Genomic DNA, 20,724 nt, shown 5'->3' on the forward strand with positions numbered 1-20,724 from the left:
TATGCTTCTGAGCCCTGTCGTTGAAAAGGAGTGATAAGCTGTCTCAGTTTCCACCTCCTTTCCACAGTAGTGTGGCAGAAGTCGGGCCTCGTAAAAAAAGTAATCCCTTCAACTGATTTTTTCTTCTCTGGTCTTGCAGTCTCAAAGATTTCCTGCCTAGCTAAAAAATTTCCAAAAAAGACCAGCATTGCCCTAGGCAATCCATTCTGATTACTACTGTTTTGATTACCGCCTCTACCCCCCTTCTGCACTAACGGGAATCTATGTGCTCTCTGCACTTCAACTTCCCACTGCCACTGCGCCTCTGGGTATGCCTCTTTTAACAGTTTAACCATAAACCCCCTTGGGTCCTTCCCTTCCAGTCCTTCCTCTATGCCTAGAAAGCGTAGATTGTTCCTTCTTTGACGATTCTCGAAATCTTCCAGCTTCCACTGCAAGTCTTCGATCACCTTCCCTTGTTCTGTTCTTGCATTCTGCCAATCTGTGACCTCATCCTCCAGCTTCCCGGTTCTTTCTTCTACTTGTTCCACTCTAGTTTCAACTTCCTGATATTTTCTGTTCATTTTCCTGATGCTCGCTTGTATTTTCTTTGTATCCTGCCTTGCTCGTCTGCTTTCTAAGCGAGCCTCCAAATGCATTTGCTTCAGCATAGAGAACATCCCATCTAAAGTTGCTTGAGGAGGAATATCGCTCAACTCATTAAGGGCATTTACCGGATAGCTCTCGGGTGCCACTCCCAAATCCTGATCCTGGTAAATTTTTGAAGCACTACCATAGTCCCATAACAGCTTCCTGTTTGTACTTGTTGCTGCTCTGTCCATTTCCCTGTCACGTCTTATCATTGTTCTTCTTCTTCTTTTTTGTGTTTCCCTGTTTCTGTGTTCACTAGAGAGGGATCTATCAGACTCTGTCCCAGATGATAGGTCTGTGTTAGTATCCTCTTCCTCTGATCCCAACAAAGAAGAGTCTGACCCCTCAGTCACGGAGTAGAACTTTTCTCTCTCTGGGGAGCATGCTCTCCTCCCTTTCGCCCCCTTTATTATGTGGCTTTGAATACTTTTCATACTGCCCCAAGTAGATTGTGCCATAATACTGCTATCCACGGGTGTTGGCGCTAGATTAACTTCATTTAAAGCTTCGAGCATTTGGGCAGTGTAAATGTTTGTTTCGAATGTTTCTTTTGCTTGGGAATCATTGGACTTACTTACATTATCCATCGTCTTTAATCCTACTTCACCACCTGCATTAACCTCATTGTTCGTGCTGGCGTCCTCGGCAGCAACCTCGGCAACCTCCGCTGTGTTCTCCAGTTCCTGTGCGTCTCCCGCTAGAGGCGTGAGCGTTTCTGGCCCTGGTTGCTTAGCAACCGCCGTGCTTGCGTCCTCGCGGTCAGCGGGGAGAATTTCCGCGTTCTGTTTCGCTTTTGGGTCCGAGTTTGGATTCGGACCACCTCCAGCGACCGGGGTTAGTTGTTGACTCCTTCCAGCAAAAGCCTCTGCCACAGTGGGTTGCCGCCGATCCTTGCCAGCGGCAGGTATAGTAATTGCATGCTTCGCTGTTCCACTTTCAGAGTGAGAGCGCCTTTGATGTGTCTGCGCTTTACCTCCAGGAGTCTCCGGTTGTGCTGCTTGCGAGGCTGTTTTACTCTCCACTCTAAAATCGGCCTTTTCTTTATCTTTGTCTTTATCCTTAGCAGGTCTCTCGCTCTTCTTGAGCTGTGTTTTCTGGGAGATGCCGCTTGTAGCCGTGGTTGTTGTGCGTCTACTCAGCGTGACCTTTGGTATAGCACCTGAGCGCTGCGACATCCTTAAGGCTGTATGGATGCTGACCACAATCGCTTTTTTAAATTGCTTTTTAAAACGCTCACAGTAATAGCACCCCCAGGTTGTAAGCACCTTATGCAGGGACTTAATGTTAGTCCCGCTTTCCGTCCAGAGTATATTCTGCAAAACCAGCATGCTTTAGTCCATCTCCAGCCATTTACTCCCTGGGTCCAGGAGAAGGAGTAAGTGCGACTGCACTCTACAGCAGCCTGGCGGCCATCTTGCCTAAGCAGAGGATTTCAAACAGCTCCATAAAAAAAACATGCCATTTCAAATTCAGAATATGAATCATGTTTTTTTATTCATGAATTTATTGCACGGCTTGCTGCAAAGTATGGGCTAAGACAGACCGGAAATGAAACAAGCATTGGAAAAACAACAGGCCTCGCATTTGTTACAAGTGGAGCTCTTGACCCCTTGAACTTGCTTCCATAACCTTATTTTCAAGCATGGCATGTTTCCATCAGAATACAACTGGCAGGCTCTGCGCCTGTGACATTTGGCTGCTTCAGTCAAGTATATATTTACACACGGTAAGACAGTTTGCTTCCATCACAGCAGACTTACTTAGCAGCCCCCCCACAGCCCCTCAAGCACCACCGCAAGAGAGGGGGCTGTGATTTGAGAATGTCTGCTGGGATAAAGAACGCACTGCATAGTTCTCACATATTTCTGTGAAATTAATTGAACTGTGGCGGCTGAGACATTCAAATTATTTTAGGAGAAATGGGCATGGTGTCCTGCCACCACCTCTGTTCTTTGATACCCTGCTGCTAGTGGCACAATAGAGCGCAGCTTCACTATTAATTAGAAGCGCGACTTTGCCACCAATTAAGTTGTGTTTTCTTAAGCGTTTTTTGCATAGCGCATTGGCTGCCATGTTGTTGGCCTATGGGTAACGAGATTGGAACACATTAGCCTGTGTAACGCCCTGCTGTCTGCATTGTTCTAATAAAGAGTACTAAAGCTATTAAAGGTATAATTTACATCTACAAAAGAATACAGAGAATTTTACAGAATTCTTTTTGTTGCTTTTCAGATCTTGGCGCTTCCCGAGCAGCAAAAAGTAAACAAATGGACTGTAATTGTTTGCCAAGGATAGGTGTCATCTCCAGAATGACATGCTGCAAACCTTGCGCATTGGCTTTTAGGCAGGGAACACTCACCAGTACTCACCACCATTGTTGATATCTCTGTGCTGCCCTCCACTCACATGTGCCCATGTGGAGTTGATGCCCCAAATGAAAATGGCTCCTCTTCAGATCCGGAGTAAAAGTATGCAGAGCAGTAATAAATTCACAGCATCACCTCCTCAAAAGTTCTTTTCTGTAGTTTTGTTCTCTTTACTTACCACGTACTAGATAAGCAGAAAACATTGACACTTCCAGACACAGTTTCAAAGTGACGGCCATCTAGAGGAAGTAGTTAAGTCGCATTACTATTAGGTTTTGGGGAAAAAACGTTTATCCCAGAATGGGAGTGGGCAATTAATTTACATGCATATAAGTTCAGGAAACTTATCCAAACTGTACACAACAAAAAGGAGATAAATGAACTGGTGCAGAAGCTCATCAAAGATTGCTTTAATGATAAAAGTTTGGTGTCACCAATTGAACAATGGGTAAACTTTACTTGTAAATTGGTTAAACCTTAGGTACCTACACCTGTAATTAAGAAGAACGAAACTAAGCAAAAAGAGCAAAGGAAACCATATATTAATCTTCCTTATACAATAAAAAAACTGAAAAGAACCCGTAACAAGTTAAGAATACAAATTACAAACTTCACGGATAACGACGAATTAACAACTAATCTAAAAAACTTAAATCAAAATTTGAGGAAATTCATATGGAATGAAAGAAATCAAGCTAAGCAAGTTTTTTGGTCTAAACTGTTCTTTGCAAACAACCAAGCAAATTCAAGGGAATTTTGGGAAACCATAAATGGCTTAGTGCGACCAAACAAATTGGTGGTATCATCAACGTTATCAGAGCAAGATTGGGTTAGATTCCTTGAAAAACATCTAAATTATGATCCAAAAGAAAAATTTAAAATAAAGGAGGAGACCCAGATCAGAACAAACATACCAAAGTATGATATTGATGGTCAAATTGATATATCGAAAAACTCAATTCACTAAATGAATTAGGAAACAAAAAGATGGGGCACCAGGACCTAATGGATTTCCGTTTGCCCTCTACAAAGAAAATCCGGATTTGTGGTCACAATACCTTGCAGAAGTTTTTGAAGAAATAGTACGGGCAGGAGCAAAATCTGAATCAGGAAGAGGGTCGTTAATTTTGCCTATCTATAAAAAAGGAAACTGGGCTCTCCCTGAAAATTATAGGCTCATTATCTTACAAGACACAGATGCTAAATTGTTTGAAGGGATCTTGCTTACCAATCTTACTGAATGGGCAATGGATAATAATGTATTACCTCCGAACCAGACCGGATTTATTAAGGGACTCGGAACAACAACAGACATCTTAGCTGTATCACTTTTAATTGATGAATCAATTAGAACTAAGCAGCCGTTGTACTAATGTTTTGTAGATTTTATATCTGCTTTCGATTGTATCCAAAGAAGCCTCCTGTGGAAAAAACTACAGCAAAAAACTATTCCAGATCAATTTCTAAAACTGATTCAACTTTTGTATAGCAAAACATGGGTCAGAGTGAGGATGGGGGATGGCCACACACTAACAAAGGAAATACCAACAACAGTAGTCCTTAAACAGGGATGTGTACTGGCCCCCCTACTTTTTAATCCCTGAATGAAATAAACGCACATCCACCAAAAGTAGCCTGCAAACAAATTTCTAATCTGCTATATGCAGATGATGTCATCCTCTTAAACCAAACAAAAGTGGGATTACAAAGCCTAATAAACAGTATATTTACATACGCAAAAGAAAATGGAATGGTGATAAATGAAACCAAGACTAAAATTATGGTTATCACTAAAAATGTAAGATTAAAACACAAACACAAGTGGTATTTGGAGGATACCCAACTGGAACAAGTTGAAGTATACAGGTATCTGGGAGTATTATTCGATGAAAAAGGAAATTATCGCCCACAAAAATTGGACATACAAAGGAAGGCAAATGCTCTGACGGCAGCATTCAATCACTTGAAATCACGGAATCGCGGAAATCACTTGATTATAGCAGCAAAACTCCTACCCACTCTCACATACAGTAGTGAGGCATTAACTGGGAAAGATACTGCAACAATAAAGTTGTCTCAAAAACATTTAAATTCCTTTTTTACCTTCCAAATAATGCATCGCCTGCTCAAATAAGATTGGAGTTCGGCCTAAATAACCAGCTGTACGCAAGAAAGGGCCAATTTATTAAAACATGGAATAGGATAAAAAATGACCATGACAACCTGCTGTCTGAGTTATTATGGCAAGAAATAAATAACAATACAAAATCACAAGCCTGGAATTATCTTAAAATGGCGTTAGAAGAATTTGCTGTTATGCCAATTTGGAACAATACAATAAACACGGCATCATTCAAAAAGATAATTAACCGAACAACAAATCAAGTGTCGCTCGTACATGATAAAGATATATTGGCAAAAAGAAAACATGCATGGCCAATAATAAACGGGTTTACAAAAAAGCAGGTACAAGTCTATTTGGAAATACCATGGTCAGAAAAAATAAGCAAATTTTTATTAAAGCAAGATTTGGTGTACTTCCTGGACTTAGTCATCTTCCCCCTTGGATGAAAATGGAGGGGCCTACAGTATGCAGATTGTGCAAAACTGGCGAGGACAACATTGTCCATTTGCTATATATTTGTCCTGAACTTCAGATCGAAAGAAAAATTATACTTAAAACATGTTTTAATACGCGAGTAATAAGGACATGTAGGCCAGCTCTGATAAAGTGTCTGCATTCTAACGACATAAGTATGAATTCTGCTTTTGTATAGTTTTTATTGAGAGTAAAAGCAAAACTGGAAGATTATAATTATGAAAACTTTTGCGCAGTTTGAATCCATTTTAAAATGTTATGTTATCCGGATTTATAGAGCGCACAGATGCCCCAGCAAAGGGGCGTCCCGGCGCTAACAGAACAGAAAACCGGACAAAAGCAATGGCATGAACCAGAACACAACAACACTAAGGATCTAAAGGAAAAAGGAAAGTTTTAACAGCCTTCCTGAACGCCAAGAGTCAGTTGATCGCACGGATATGAACCGGAAGGGAATTCCATAGCTTGGCAGCAAACACTCTAAAAGAGCGGGCGTCGATCCAAGACCTCTTAAAGCGCGGAACTGTAGCCAGGTGTAGTCCAGAGGACCTCAGACACCGTGATGGAACATAAGGAGAGATAAGATGCTCCAGAATCTGAGGGGAAGAGTGTTTCAGGATTTTAAACGAAAGGCAAAGAGACTTAAACTTAATTCTCTGAGCAACAGGGAGCCAGTGGAGCTTATGAATAATTTTTTCGGCCGAGCAGAATGTTGGTAGGCCTACCAGAGCCCTGGCGGCGGCGTTCTGAACGCGTTGAAGTCTAGAGAGTTCAGCCTGATTAGCTCCAAGCAAAAGTGAACTGGCGTAATCCAATTTAGACAGAATCATGGCTTGTACAATGAGCTGTCTGGTGGGAGTATCAAAGAATTAAAAAATTGATCTAAGCTTACGCAGGGTCCCGAAACACATAGCGGCAACTTTTTTGGTATGGGTGGTGAAGCTAAGTTTGGAATCGAACCAGACCCCTAGATTTTTAACCTCAGTAGCAGGGATGGGAATAGGACCGATTGTTGTCATATCTACTGTAACTGTCTAAGAAGTTGATGCTGCAACCTTTTTACTTTATTTTAGTGGTTTTTATATTATAGTAGATGTATATGTTATATTGTAAGATTATAAGTAATAAAACAATAAAGATGTATTATTTCTATTATTACTTACAGATAAGTCAGTGCCATTTCAGAATAGGACTACCTTCACGCAAGAACGTCAGAGGATGCCTGGGAATGGTAAACCACCCCATATTAAGGTTGGAAACTGTAAGGAGTTGATTTGGAATGAAGAGAAATAAGTCACATTAAAATCAGAAAATAATTAGTTTTAAAATGTATTATAAAAAGGTTGTATAATCAATTGAATCTGGACAGAGAGTAAGGCAAGGTTCACAGGGGATTGTTTACAAAGCAGCTCACTCTGTGAGTGCTAAGAGTTCAGCGCACAGCATTTGTGTGGCGTCCATCTGATTAAGAGAAATGCTGCATTCGTGTCTGAGGGTGGTGGGAGGGCACAAGCAGCTATGGGGTAAAGCAACCTTTTAAAATAAAGTAAGTTCTCTAAAACAACTGATGAAGAAAGTAAGCCTAAGGAGACTGTGCTTGGCCGGTGCTCCATAGTCTTGATGGAAGTTAGGTATCGGCTGTGTGAACGATTTAGTAGACAGCAAAGAAGAGCGACACAAGAGTAAACCAATGATCAGCAGCAAGCTGGAATAAAGGGGTTTTGTTGAATACAACAGGTCTTGCAGACAGTGCATGTGCGCTGCCTAGGCTCGACCTAAAAAGGACAACAAAATGGTAGGATCCCTCAGCTTTCAACTCTGAGTCTTAGGGCCAGATGTAGGTAAATTAGATTTACCGATTTTTAATTACCGAATTTTACCGATTCGGTAATTAAAAATCGGTAAATCTAAAGTGTGGATATGTAGGTATATCCAGATGTTCAAATACCGAATCTTTACCAATCAGTATTTACCGATTCTGTAAATACCGAATTGGTAATGCCCATTCATTCCTATGGGCTTCAAAGCCCATAGGAATGTATGGGCATTACCGATTCGGTATTTACAGAATCGGTAAATACCGATTCACACAAAGGTACAGGGGGTGTCACTTTGACACCCTCTGGCACGCCCAAAACAGGCACGGGTGCCATGTGGCAGGCAGACCTGCCCTAATGGCATAGGTGTGCATGCACACATGTGCATGCACACCTGAATCGGTATTTTACCATCAAATTGGATTTGATGGTAAAATGCCGATTCGTTAAGGCTCCTGGGACTCTGAAGAGTCCCACCTACATCGGAGAATTACCGAATCGGTAAAAATGCTGATTCGGTATTTTACAGAATCTGTAAATTTACCGAATCGGTAAATTTACCGATTCTGTAAAATTGTGCCCCTACATACCATTTCAGGTATACCGGTCGGTAACGGCCGAAAATACCGATTTTCGGCCGTTACCGACCGACCTACATCAGGCCCTTAATCCCTCATTGAGGTCATTACACATCTGTACTCACCAGCATGTAACAAGAACATGGCAGTCATCACCCCGGCACTGCCCAACCTCTCCCAGCATGCTTAAGATTGTTTCCGGGCTCTTCGGCTGGAGTTGCTGCATGGGCCAATTGTCCAGTTGCCATAACTTCACCTCCATCTCAGAAACAGTGTTCTTTAAAGGAAATAGGAGGGATTTTGTTAAAGTAGCAGTAAAGAAGAACTCCTCAAGGCGCATAAACAGTGAGTGTTGAGACTAGATATGGAAGCCGGACTTGCCATTCCAATGCATTTTAACAAATAAAGAGAGAACAAAACACATATATTTAAATAAACCCACATACTAATAATGAAAAATATAATTTATTAATTACCAAACATATATCAATATTAACTTATGATAAAACATTCCTGTAAAAAAGAATCCATTTCTTATTCACTCTACAACTTACAAGTCAAGCATTATGCAAATACTGTACTTCTTGTGTAATTATTTAAACATGCCTAAACTTGCTTGTTTTAAGGGTAAAGTTTGTAAAATTACAGAATTGCTAAATCAAGGATGAATATGAATTGAAGTAGTTGCCTATTTTTCCATGTAACGAGCCCTAGACCTCCCATTTATTTTGTATCTCTTTTGCCTGATAAGATGGTCACTTGCCCAAATGTATAAACCTAATAGATGTTCTGCACACTATAAAATCCACTTTAGATTAAACCAGACAAAACTTACCCGAGACATTTTTGTTGTATAACAGGTAGACCTACATACAAATTGTTTATGGTGATAAAATAAGAGATTAATATTTAGGCAAAGAAGGGTGAAAAATCTAACTACAACACACCGGCAACTTGCAAGATCTACTCTGCGATCCTGAAACATTGTATCTGAGCTTTAAAGGGCCACGAAAACTTTATTAATTTGCCTATGTGTTGTAGCAAATGGAAGCAACACAGATAGATTGAAGAATGATCTTTGTATTCACTTCCAGCTCCCAGCACCTTCCTTCATAAAAAGATGGAGGACCTTCTGGTCCACACTCCAACCATATGGCCAGGGGGCAATACTCACATTCGGACATGCAGCTCTTGCGCTAAAACGCAACATGAATTGCATAATATATGTTGCTTCTCACACAACATCAAAGAACACATTTTAAGTGATAAAATCAGTGATTACATTAATAATCGTACAAAGAAAAGGGATAGAATGACAAAACACATAACATGAATGACATCATAAGGGACAGGCTCAGTCATATCATGTCCACTGTCCTTAAGCTAGGATGGTCTTTTGCATAACATGTTAACTTTTTTGGCATTTCTGATGTCTAAGTTTCAGGGGAATCACAGTAGCAAAATCAGCACCTCACCCATTAGAAAGAATATGTACCACTTTGCTTGTATGACGCCTTGGACGCCTCAGGGCAACTGCAGCGCTCTACAAATCCCATTTTCATTTCATTTCATATGACACCATTTTTATCCCGCCTTAACAACACTACCACTATCCTCCATGATCACAACTCCAGAACTGAACTTCAACTACCTTTCAAAATATTGGCGAGACATTTCACATGTAGGTGCTCACCCACTGCAATCTTTCTCGAACATTTGGACTTAAGAGCATTATACCATATCTTCAAAGTAAACTGGCTAGACAAAATATTATGAGCCCATCTCATTCACCATATTCCACTACAGCCCCATCCCATCAGAGTATCAATCAGAACTGGCAGACCATCCACTATGAAATAAAATGAAGAGTTGCCAGTGACAGAATGCGTTGTGTTCCTGTAATCTCATCGCATCGATTTCACAGGCTGAACTATGGGTTTTCTGCATGCTGTCCATCACTGATAACATTCAGATATCATGATTGACCCATTCAAATTTCTAATTGACTGAGTGTTATGACGTAATGGCCTTAGATGTTTGATATGACTACTGTTAATATAGGTTATCCCTTTATCAGATGTGAGTTGGATGCGAGTTGGACCCCATTATCGGAAACTATTGCAAAACAACAAACATTAGTGGGGGATTCAATGACAATGTTGGTATCAGGGTCCGTTAAAAATATAACTTCCATGCCTATAGAGAAATAGTCTACCAAGACAACAGCACAATTCTGTTTAGGTATTTTATGTAAAGGTCCCAGGAAACCTATAGCTTGTTTGTCTGGGACACCCACTGAAATTAAATGGGGGGGGCCATGCTCTGCTGTGCTTGTCGCCACGTTTACATTGAACACAACAATTAACTTTTATATTAATGCCTTTATCCATGGTGGGCTACCAACCTACTATTTAGTGACTGTGACCAGCATCAATAATGCCAATAATTTTATATCTAATAGTTAGAAGATGAACACACTGTAGCCTCTAAAAATAATGCCCTTCACTACTGATAATTCCAGTGACACCTTCCAGAATGATCCGATGTTCACAGGAAGAGTCTTCTCCTTAGGTCATCCCTCAATGCTGTACTTCATTACTTAATTTAGGGAGTCGTCATCACCCACTGCATTACTCTATTGTTTTTGAGAGTCTTCACCCCCATACTCTGATCGGTCTTCATTAAAAGAAGACAGTAATTTATAGTGGAAATCCACTCTCGCATTCTTTGCACTTGTGATGAATTGAACATTAATTTGGTACTCTAATACCTTGGTACTTAATATACATTTATTGTGGTGTATTGATAGCTGTGCTATTGAGGACAGTAACTAATGAGCGTTGGTCCCTTAAAAAACAAACTTCTACCCTAGACAGAAGAGAAAAATGTGCTCACTGCCCACACAACAATCAGAAAATCTTTTTCCATCACTGGCTTAGATTGATTTGATTTTCTTAGAAACCCTGATGCAAATCCAAAAGTAAGTTATTTCTTGCCATCAGTTTGAAAGAGCATAGCCCCCAGTTCTATGCCACTGGTTTCATTAAAGGTTGTAGAGAAGTGGCTTTCACACTCCTATTGCACAAAGGCTAAAAACATATTCTGTTCTTGTTAATTAAGTCTCTGAGATGAACTGTTTGACTGGTAAAACTCTGCCTGAATTTGGGTATCATTACATAATGTCACACAGGACTTCAACTCATCATCTGGAGGTGTAGCGTGGGTAATAGCGTTAACCAGGGTAGGAAGAGGAGAAATTAATTGACTGTAAACAAGGGGACTATGGAACTCAGCTTGATCACACTAAAACTCACATTTCTTCTAAATAACATGGCACCTGCTTCAATAAGTAAACACAAATCCTTTTCCAACCAATATTTTTCAAAACGTAACAAGTTGTCTTGGAATACGCGCTCCACTCACACCTCTTGAAAGATTGCATACTAATCTTAGAAAAAGATGTTGGACAATCCAAAAGGCATGCAACAGAACTGAAGTGACACATTGGTTTTAATAAAAACAGGAAAGTGGTGATATTCTAGAATTAACACAATTGCATATCAAGTTTAGAAAAGTTTTGGCTTCTGATAGTTTATTAAGCAAATCCTCAATACGAGGCAAAGGAACTATATCTAACTGTTAGAACATTTCTTTTTTGTGTGGTCACCCTGAATTTTGTGGCAGGCTGAAAGGAAGGTACTCAATTTTTGAATGGTAAGTAATTCAACCCTAAGTTGTCCTTATTGTCTACAAGATAGGGTGTCTAATACTTAGAAGTGAAACATGGTAAGCAATTATGGCTGACGTGTTCTTACAGTGACTAGTGTCAGCATTCAGGAAGGTATCTGGGGTTGGGGACTGCTACAAGAAAATCTGAGGCATACTCCTTTAAGGCTGTGGTAAACTGGTCTTTGGTGGCTGGCCACCATGACTAGCAGGCTAGCCTGGGCCACGGGTACGATTTACTTCTCACAACAGGCAGCTACAATATTTTAAAAACATGAAAACCTAGCAACTTTCAGGTTTTGTGTAGCTCATCATTTGGAAACCGGTGAGTATATTTGTTTGTTATTTTATAATTGTGAATGTGTTTTCCTTTTTCCCAGTACTATCCTATGTGGATATTTCCTCTGATTTGTGAGGCATTCTGTTACCATAGAGCCTCAGGGTGTAACTTTGCTGCAAAAAAGAGAAGTTACTCCCCAGAGCTGTGCTAAAGAAGACATGGGCATGCTTTGCATTTCTCTGTTTCTCTCTTAGTCCTGTTCGCCTCTACCTCTGCCATTTGGCTATGTCTGGTACATATTCCTTCGTAAGGATGGAGTCCCATCCATGGAGGGTGGATTGTCATCAGATCTTGTCAGATAGGGGTGTGGCCTGAACGCCTAAAATGGTAGCTGCAAATTAACCTAGCTCTGAACCACCTGCCTCATACTCCAAGTAGTCTCTGACATTATTAGACCTATGGTCCACCCACATATACATTTGGTGGGTAGCCCATTATCTTGTTGCCTTTACGATGGAGTATCTAAACCGCCAAACTATAAATCGGGCACTAGGTCTGAGAGCAGAAATCTTGACCAGGCAATGGCACAAAAAGTACTTGACTGACGAGAAAGTGCAAAATTTGATATTTTCTACTTGTAGCTGTCTTACCAAAACCAATGGCTTCAGTTGGACCTTGTCCTATGTCTATGTGCCTTAGAGAGGGCTTCACCAGACACAGCCTTCAACCTTACCCCACTAGAGGTTTTTTTATTGCCGTAAATAAGTATGAGTAAGAAGGTAAAACCTTTGACGTGGACAACCAGCTTGATGTAGCCAATCTCTGGTCCCTCAATGGAATTAAAGCAGCAAAGGACTGAGGTGTTTTGGTGTCCAAAACTTGCATGCTTTTCCGTAAGGTCTTTAGATGAAATTGGCAGATTTTAGATATATGAGAAGTACAAGAATTAAGATCCAGGTTAGAATCTATATATGCAAAATAAATACCCCGGTTAGCCCTAATGGCTGATGAAAGAGGGGGCCAATAGCTATAGGTATTGCTATGTAAAGCACTCTGATACCCGATACCTTTGGGAAAAGCTCGCACTATATAAAACCATGTAAAAAAAAAATACCTATATTATTGAGTTTAGACGGGGTGTACCCAAAAAACTCAAGGACCAGGGTCGCTAAGTACAGTACAGAAAAAGTGGACCGAGTTTACGCAGTTGCTTCTAAATATTCTGTCTCATTACATGAAAAAACGTTCACCACATATATGTATCATTATGCATTATTAAACAAAGTGAACAATAAAGCTTACAATATTCAAAATATGATTGTATTTATTTTTACAATCGTGTCGATTGTGAATTGCTGCATCACAAAAGTAACTTTCTATCTTCAAAGTATATAAGCGTAATTTTCAAAGTATCACAGCGATAGTGCTCTCAGTGAAGGAAGGAAGGGATGTGATCTGGTTTGTGAGGGACTGGGTAAAGGTGGTGTGACATTGGTAGCATCACATTAAAATCAGTAGGCCTTTACACTTAAGCTAGTACACATGTTCCCTAATCACATCACACATAGGCTAGGCAAATCCATTGTATTTAGTCCTATGGTGTGCTGGGTTGGTGTAGTCTACGTTTCGACCCCTATGGATATGGAAGGGTTATTCTTGCCTCATGTTGGGGTCCTCATCAGGATATAAACGTGAGCACCTAAAATATAAAGACGGGCATTAAATGCTTGTGGTGGACTATAGTCATAGTGAAAGCTATGAGTAGGGGAGTACCTACATTAATGTAACGGTCAGCGTCCGAACCGTCACTGCGTGGGCCAGCGTGGGCTCCTAAAGGTTCTAAAGAAGAAAGGACAAATCTCAATATAATTCACTGGCTCATAGGCCATGTACCCGAAAAATTGGGTTACAAGGGGGGGATAAAACTTACTAAATACCGAATTCTTCCGAAAATTCGGTAATTAAAAATCGGTAAATCTATTTCACCTACATCTGGCCCTTAGTCACTAAAGGAGGCAAAGCAATTTGGTTCAGAAAATGTTACATTTTTTAATGTTTCCTCATTGCTTTCATTTTTGTCACAGAAAAAAGTGCCCAACTTGTGGCACACATCAGAGGAAGGGGTGATAGTGGTTTGTATAAAAGTTGCTTGTTCCATTGCTTTCACAATTTTAAACATCTCTTTCAATAAGTTAGGGTGTCAGCTAGGAGGAAAAAAAATATGTATTTCCTTCTTTGATTTTTTCATAATACGCCTCTTGTAAGTGTTTATATTTTATATATGTATGATTATATACACTGACTTTTTTCTGGATTACAAGTTTCTTACTGTGCACCCTCCACTTTCTATTATCTCTAAAAACATTTGGAACTTGGACTGGACTTTGCTAGTAGCCACTGTCTCTGGTTTTGAGAGTCTCTAAGTGTCCCTCTGTGGCCCTTGGGTGTTTAGAAGTGTACCCCTGTTGTTGTTGGCCACCAAGATAATGTTTGGAAACTTTTGGAAAATGTTTTTCCTGAACTCTAGAGTCTAGGGAACCTACTGTTAAAAGTATCCGACCACCAGTTTCATGGTATCAGGTTGAATTTCATGTTCGGCCCACTGAAAGGTCCAGCACCTCTAAAGAAAAATATCAACGCGCTTTTCTGTTATGGGACTTAAAGCCTTTTTTCATGTAAAAATGTCAATCGCTCCAGAGCCTTAGCTGGGCCAACCTGCAGCAGGTATCCCACCGACAGTTCCACAGAAGCAGCTTTCTCACATGAAGACAACGTTTTCTTCAATGGAAAATTTCAAAGTCCTTTTTTGGATTTGGACTTTGAAAGTATTTCTACTTCCAGCTCCTCGAGATCAATCTATTGGTGAATCCAACAATAGCTCCGTCGTGGTCGGTCTCAAATCACATCCAAGTTCTGGTCTACCACCAACGTTGACTACTATTAGTGCTTTGTACTAGTTGGCACTACTTTCTCTTACATTTTTTTTATTTCATTTTTACTGTTCCCCTTATTGAGTTTTTGCCATTCTGGAGCCATTTCGTTTATTACATTTTTCTCTATTTTTCTAATTTGATTTTATTGTTTGCTGTTCTGACTTTATTAATTTTTTGACTAAAGTCTGCTTTGTGTCATACCTACAAAGGCATTGAGAAACTTTGTGGCTTCAGACAACTTGTGGCTTCAGATCATGCTGCACGGAGAATGCTACCTTACACATCATAGACAATGCCTTCTTGACCACAGATGAAGATTACTGCTGCCTCTTGATATAGCTGAACCTCTCAGCTGTCTACAGCACAGTCGACCATCCTGCTCTCATATGCACCCTAGAGTATCAAAAGGGATTTGTCTGCAATGTCCTTCACTAGTTCTCCTCCTACTGTTCCATCCGATTAGTTTGTTCAGATGGACACCTCCAATTTCCAATAGATCCCTATCACTTGCTGAACCCCACAGGGTTCCACACTGGCATCGGTCATCCGCAACCTATACATAGAGCCACTTGGTCCTCTACTCACAGATATCAAGATTCACCAATATGCTAATGATACACAATTCTACTTGAAAGTCTCCTGTGCTTCACACATCTTAACATCTCAAACACTGCCTGCATATCATCCAGATGTGGTTGTCTAGCACTCACCTGAAGCTCAGTCCAACCAAGACAGAATTCCTGTTATTTGTCAAGAACAACATATAAGAAAGAGTACAAATTATGCTCAATGCCAAGATACTTGACAGCTTAGAACCCAAGTTTTCATTAAATGCCAGGTCACTTGGATTCACCTTGGACACCAACCTTCAAGAAACACACTGGTAAAAAACAAAGACTGCTTGGTACCAGCTCTCTTTTGAGAAACTGTTTCGCCCAGAACACTTCTTCAGAACTGCTTTTCAATCCCTCATACTATCACATCTGGATGGAAACAACACCCTGCTCCATAGCCTCCCAGTATCCACACTAGCACTCCTTCAGGGAATGCCTAAACGCCACAGCACTTCTAATCGACGGCCTGAAGACATATCATCAAATTACACCAGTTAGAAATTGGGTTGTTGGTTGACTGGGGTCCGGTAAATCCTAAATAACCTTTGCTCACTCTCTGGTAGTGTGGCACAAATTGGTCTGGCTTTACTTAACTTAAGTGCGTCAAGTATGTGTGCAACACTTTAAACAGTAAAATAGTGAAAACACCACACAAAAAGATTTCACAACAGGTTTAAACAACAGAGCACAATGCAATAATGACAAAAATACAATCAGTAGAGCCAGAGTAATAAATTTATAAGGAATAAAATGCAATATAGTTCCTAAGAACATAAAGCGCCAATTGCGGCCATCAGGTCACGCAGGACTGAGTTAAAGTCAAAAGTTCAAGCCAGCCACAATGGAACGTAGGTCGGATACAGTCCCAGACTAATCCCGCTGAAGTTTTACCTTCTTAAAGATTGTGTCAAAAATCCTATTTGTGGGGAAGAAGTTCTCCTGGAGCAAGGACAGCATCACTGGTGATGGTTGGTAGGGCACGAAGAGAAAGGACAGGCTGGAGCCTTGTTATTGCGAGTGGCGATACTTGTTGTGTAAAGAGACCAACCTGCAGCTGCTCACGCTGAATTTCCAGGTGAGCGACCGTCTTCCGAGGAGAACAGGCCTGTATGCATTCACATAGAGCCCAAAAGCTTGACTGACAGAGCAAAAAGACAGTGTCCAAGGACCCTGGACATGAAAGGCATTTCTTGGGGGTCAAGAGCTTATTAAAGACCGGCCAGGAGCTGTGGGGAGCCGTTTATGTTTCTGAGGCTCAGGTCAGGTGGCCAGCAGACTAGTCCTTTGAGTCACTTTGAGGTCTGGATTTAAGATGGGTTCCAGGTCCAGTTCTTCCTCTCCAGGCAAGAGAGCAGCAGGTCAACACATCAAGGCTGCAGCTCCTTCAGAGTAGCCGTCCACCAGAGTGGCAGACCTTTCAGCAGCACAGCAGGTATGCTTTTTTAGCCACATGTCCAGACATGTACTGAAATGGTGGTGTTGGAGGTTCAGTACTTATACCCAGTTGGGCCTTGGAATCGAAGGAGACTTCAAATACAGGCCGTTGAAGTGCACAGAGGTCCTGCCCTTCCTACCCAGGTGCACTACATGGGTATATGCAGCCCTTTGTGTGTGGACATAATGCAGCCTATTTGGGTGTAAGTGAGGCTGTGACCAGCATCTCCCTCCCATCAAGTCACACCTAAGCTTCCATTGTGTGTTGCTATCTAGGGGGAATACAAAAAGCCCAGCTATCACCCACCCCAGACATGTAATAAGAGATAGGCAGCAGACAGCAAATGGTGAAAGTAAGAAGATGCCAACTTTCTAAATTGCAATTTAAAATTCGACTTCAGCATAAGTTGTGATTTAAATTGTGATTCCAGAAATACCAAACTTGAAAAGTCTATCTCTTCACAATTGGGAATAACACTTAGAAATGCAATAAGTTAATCCCAATGTTATCCTATGGGTGAGATAGGCCTTGCTGTAGAGAAAAACAAATGTTAGAGTTTTGACTTCCAGGGCATGTAAAGCTTAACAGTACATGTCCTGTTTTTTAATTCACATTGCACCCTGCCCTCTGGGCTGTCCAGGGCCTACCCTAGTGGTGACATATGTACTATCAAGGAAGTTTTAGGCTTGGCAAGAGGGTTACTTGACCAGGTTGAAATGGCAGTTCAAAATGCACACACAGGCTCTGCAATGGCAGGCATGAAACATGGTTGAAGGGCTAATTAAGTGGGTGGCACAATTAGTGCTGCAGCCCCACAAGTAGCACCTGTGGTGTACTTTACTAGGGACCTATAAGTAAATTAAATATGCCAACTCAGAATAAGCCAATATAACCATCTTTAGAGCCGAGAGCAGAAGCACTTTAGCACTGGCCAGCAGTGATACATTGTACAGTGCCCTAAAACCAACAAAAACAAAACCAGTAGAAACAAGAGGAGGAAGACAAAATGTTTGGGGATGATCCTGTAGAAAGGGCCATTTTCCAACAACACCCATTCTGATGGTACTCCATTGACACCCCTTGCCGACTTGCAACAGCTGCATAGTTTACAAGGCCATCAAAACTAGCACTCCACTTATCTTGCAGACAAGCGTAGCATTTCTGTATGTTCTTGGCACACCTGCAGCCGCAGAATGCATAATAAGAAGTTTAAACAACAGAAAAACACAGTAATAAAAAAAAACACAGCAGGCCTCTTCCATATATGTACCTAGAATCTGGAACAATGTCCCTGTATCCATCAGAACTGCCCCAATGTTGCTTTTAGGAAAGTGTTGAAGACTCACCTCGTTAAAGAGCACTACATCACAATGTATTAATCATCCTTAACCCAATTACTCCTCCTATCACTCATTGTGTGCCTGTTTTGATCCCTTACAGCACTCTGCTGCCCTTTGGCCAAGTTCAAGGCATAACAATACATTATACATACATGTATAACAACACATATACTTACATGGCAAAGCTGATAGTCCACAATTCCTCTCAAAACCTAGTACCACCCGGATAGATTCACTCTGACTGTATGTCTTCAGACCTGTACAATCTAGGCTTGCCATTGAGCAAGGTTTTAGTTGTACAAGTGCCATATACGTAAATACTCACATACACAGCTATCTGTGCACTCTTATCCTGATGTTGTGATACATCAACATTTATCAAGCAGCTTAAGTTAGTGATAAACTGAGCTGACATCTAGCTTTGAGAACTACACACTCACTGAAGTCTGAGATTATCTCATCTACATTGGGTATAGTCTGTATCGCTCCTTTAGATTGATTCGTTGGCTAGCCTCATATCGAAGCAAAGCCATATCCCAATTAGTTTGAGTATTTGGCGATCACTATGACAGAGGCTTTATTCTATGAAGTCCTCTCCTTCGAGCTGCTGCAGCGTCACCTGTTGCTGAAGGTGGAAGGGATTGAGCATTTGCTGTCAATCGTTGCACAAAAATTAAGTATTATCTTCTTCTTTAGGCACTTCAAGTTTGGGAAATGTATCTCAGTTAGTCAATGATGTTTTACATCAATGTTAGAAATGGGATTTCTGGTTGGCCAAGGCTTGCGCCAAAGCCAGGCAAAAACCACCACTCTAGTCAGGGCAAGGGAGTTGCACGCTGAAGATAACCCCTGCTCACCCCTTGGTAGCTTGGCATGAGCAGTCAGGCTTATCTCAGAGGCAATGTGTATAGCGTTTGCGCAACACACACACAGCAGCGACACACTAGGCACACCACAAAAGCGACTCCACACAAGGTTATATCAAAAATAGCCTTTGTATTATCCAAAACACATTAGAATCATAATCACACATATACACTGTGCCAACTGACACTAGGCAATATTCACAGGCTATTATTTACAGGACCAGGTCGATCAGGCCACAGTCAGAACCATCAGAATGCAGGTGGTAAATATAAAACACAACCAGTAACTACTGGTACCATAATGACCTCAGCATTATCACATTAGACATAAAACACATTATGCATCTCATTAGGCCTAAACCATATTATGCCTAAATCACATTGGGCATAAACATATTATGCAGGAACTCAGTAGTGCACCAAAGTACCGCTACTACAATGTGCTCACATCACCTTAGGGTCTAGCGCCCTTTCACCATCACTCAACTGACCCATAGGCCAACTGGCCTTTCGCTGGGGCCCCCAATGCCCTATGTCCAGAAAGTCAGGGCGCTAAGGGGGACCCCTCATAGGGCCCCCTGGCTGCCTCAGCAGCAAACACAAAGTGTGCAACTGCGCTGGGGCATAGGGTGCACTCACCCCTTTCTCACCTAGAAGAAATGCCCCCCCCCCCCATTGCAGCTGCCTGCGCTCTTGCGGTACAGCTGTGGGAAATAAGCACTGGCACTCACTGTGCCTTGTGAGTCCCACTGGGACTCTGAAGATCAAAAGTGTCCAAAGTTGCAGCTGCCCGCTATAGAGGCGCAGTTGTGATGATACGCTGGCACGTGTAGTGCCTCTGAAACCCCGTTCATTGGGCTCCTCTCTGTGCCCTTGTTTGGCAGCAACATAGCGCCAAAATGAAACCCCACTCACTGGGTTCTCGCGGTACTCCCGGGAGCCTCTCTCTGCTTCACCCAGTTCCCTTCCTGGGACCCGGTACTTGACAGGGAGCCCGTGAGGCTCCGGATGGCTTCTGCAGCGCGAGTTTTCCACCTGAGACTCAGCCTACAGCCAGGCACAGCTCCTGCCTGGCTTCCTTTCCCAGAGGGAGGCTCCGCTCACCATCAGGCAGGCTTTGCCTGACTTCCGGTCTCCTTTGTGGCTCTTCTCACGGCACAACGGTGCCTGCCGCAGCAGGTTGGAGCCCCCTTCTTAGGCTACTGGCGATCATCGGGAAAGTGCCCAACATGCACTTCTACGGCTCCAGGGCTCCTGCAGGCGGTCCTCACTTCGCCGCACGCCACACCCACAGTCAGGCACGGGCGCCTGGCTTCTGCTGCTCTTCGCCGATTTCAGCAGCTTCTCTCAACAGCGGGATGGGCTCCCGCTTCTTAAGGATCCCAAATGCGGGATGGGCTCCTGCTCAGAGCAGCATCAGTGCGGAGTGGGCTTCCTCCTTAAAAGTAGGGCAAAGGCGGGGTAGGCTCACGCTCCTCTCAGACAACACAAGGGAATCCCCACGCCGGGGGGTTCCTCCAGACACGTCACAGCCTCACCC

The 20,724-nt window shown here is 42.0% G+C and overlaps 1 protein-coding gene across 1 annotated transcript in view; it reads right to left on the reverse strand.

The window, feature by feature from the left end:
• LOC147726124 (receptor-type tyrosine-protein phosphatase mu-like) overlaps positions 1 to 20,724 on the reverse strand; it is a 1,369,719-nt gene that overhangs the window by 52,109 nt on the left and 1,296,886 nt on the right. Inside the window, exon 33 of the mRNA XM_086960227.1 lies at positions 8,116 to 8,267. Coding sequence (XP_086816353.1) covers positions 8,116 to 8,267 — 152 coding nt within the window. The remainder of the gene's footprint in view (positions 1 to 8,115; positions 8,268 to 20,724) is intronic.

This window comes from Lissotriton vulgaris, chromosome 3_1 (genome assembly GCF_964263255.1).
Source record: "Lissotriton vulgaris chromosome 3_1, aLisVul1.2, whole genome shotgun sequence".
NCBI lineage: Eukaryota > Metazoa > Chordata > Amphibia > Caudata > Salamandridae > Lissotriton > Lissotriton vulgaris.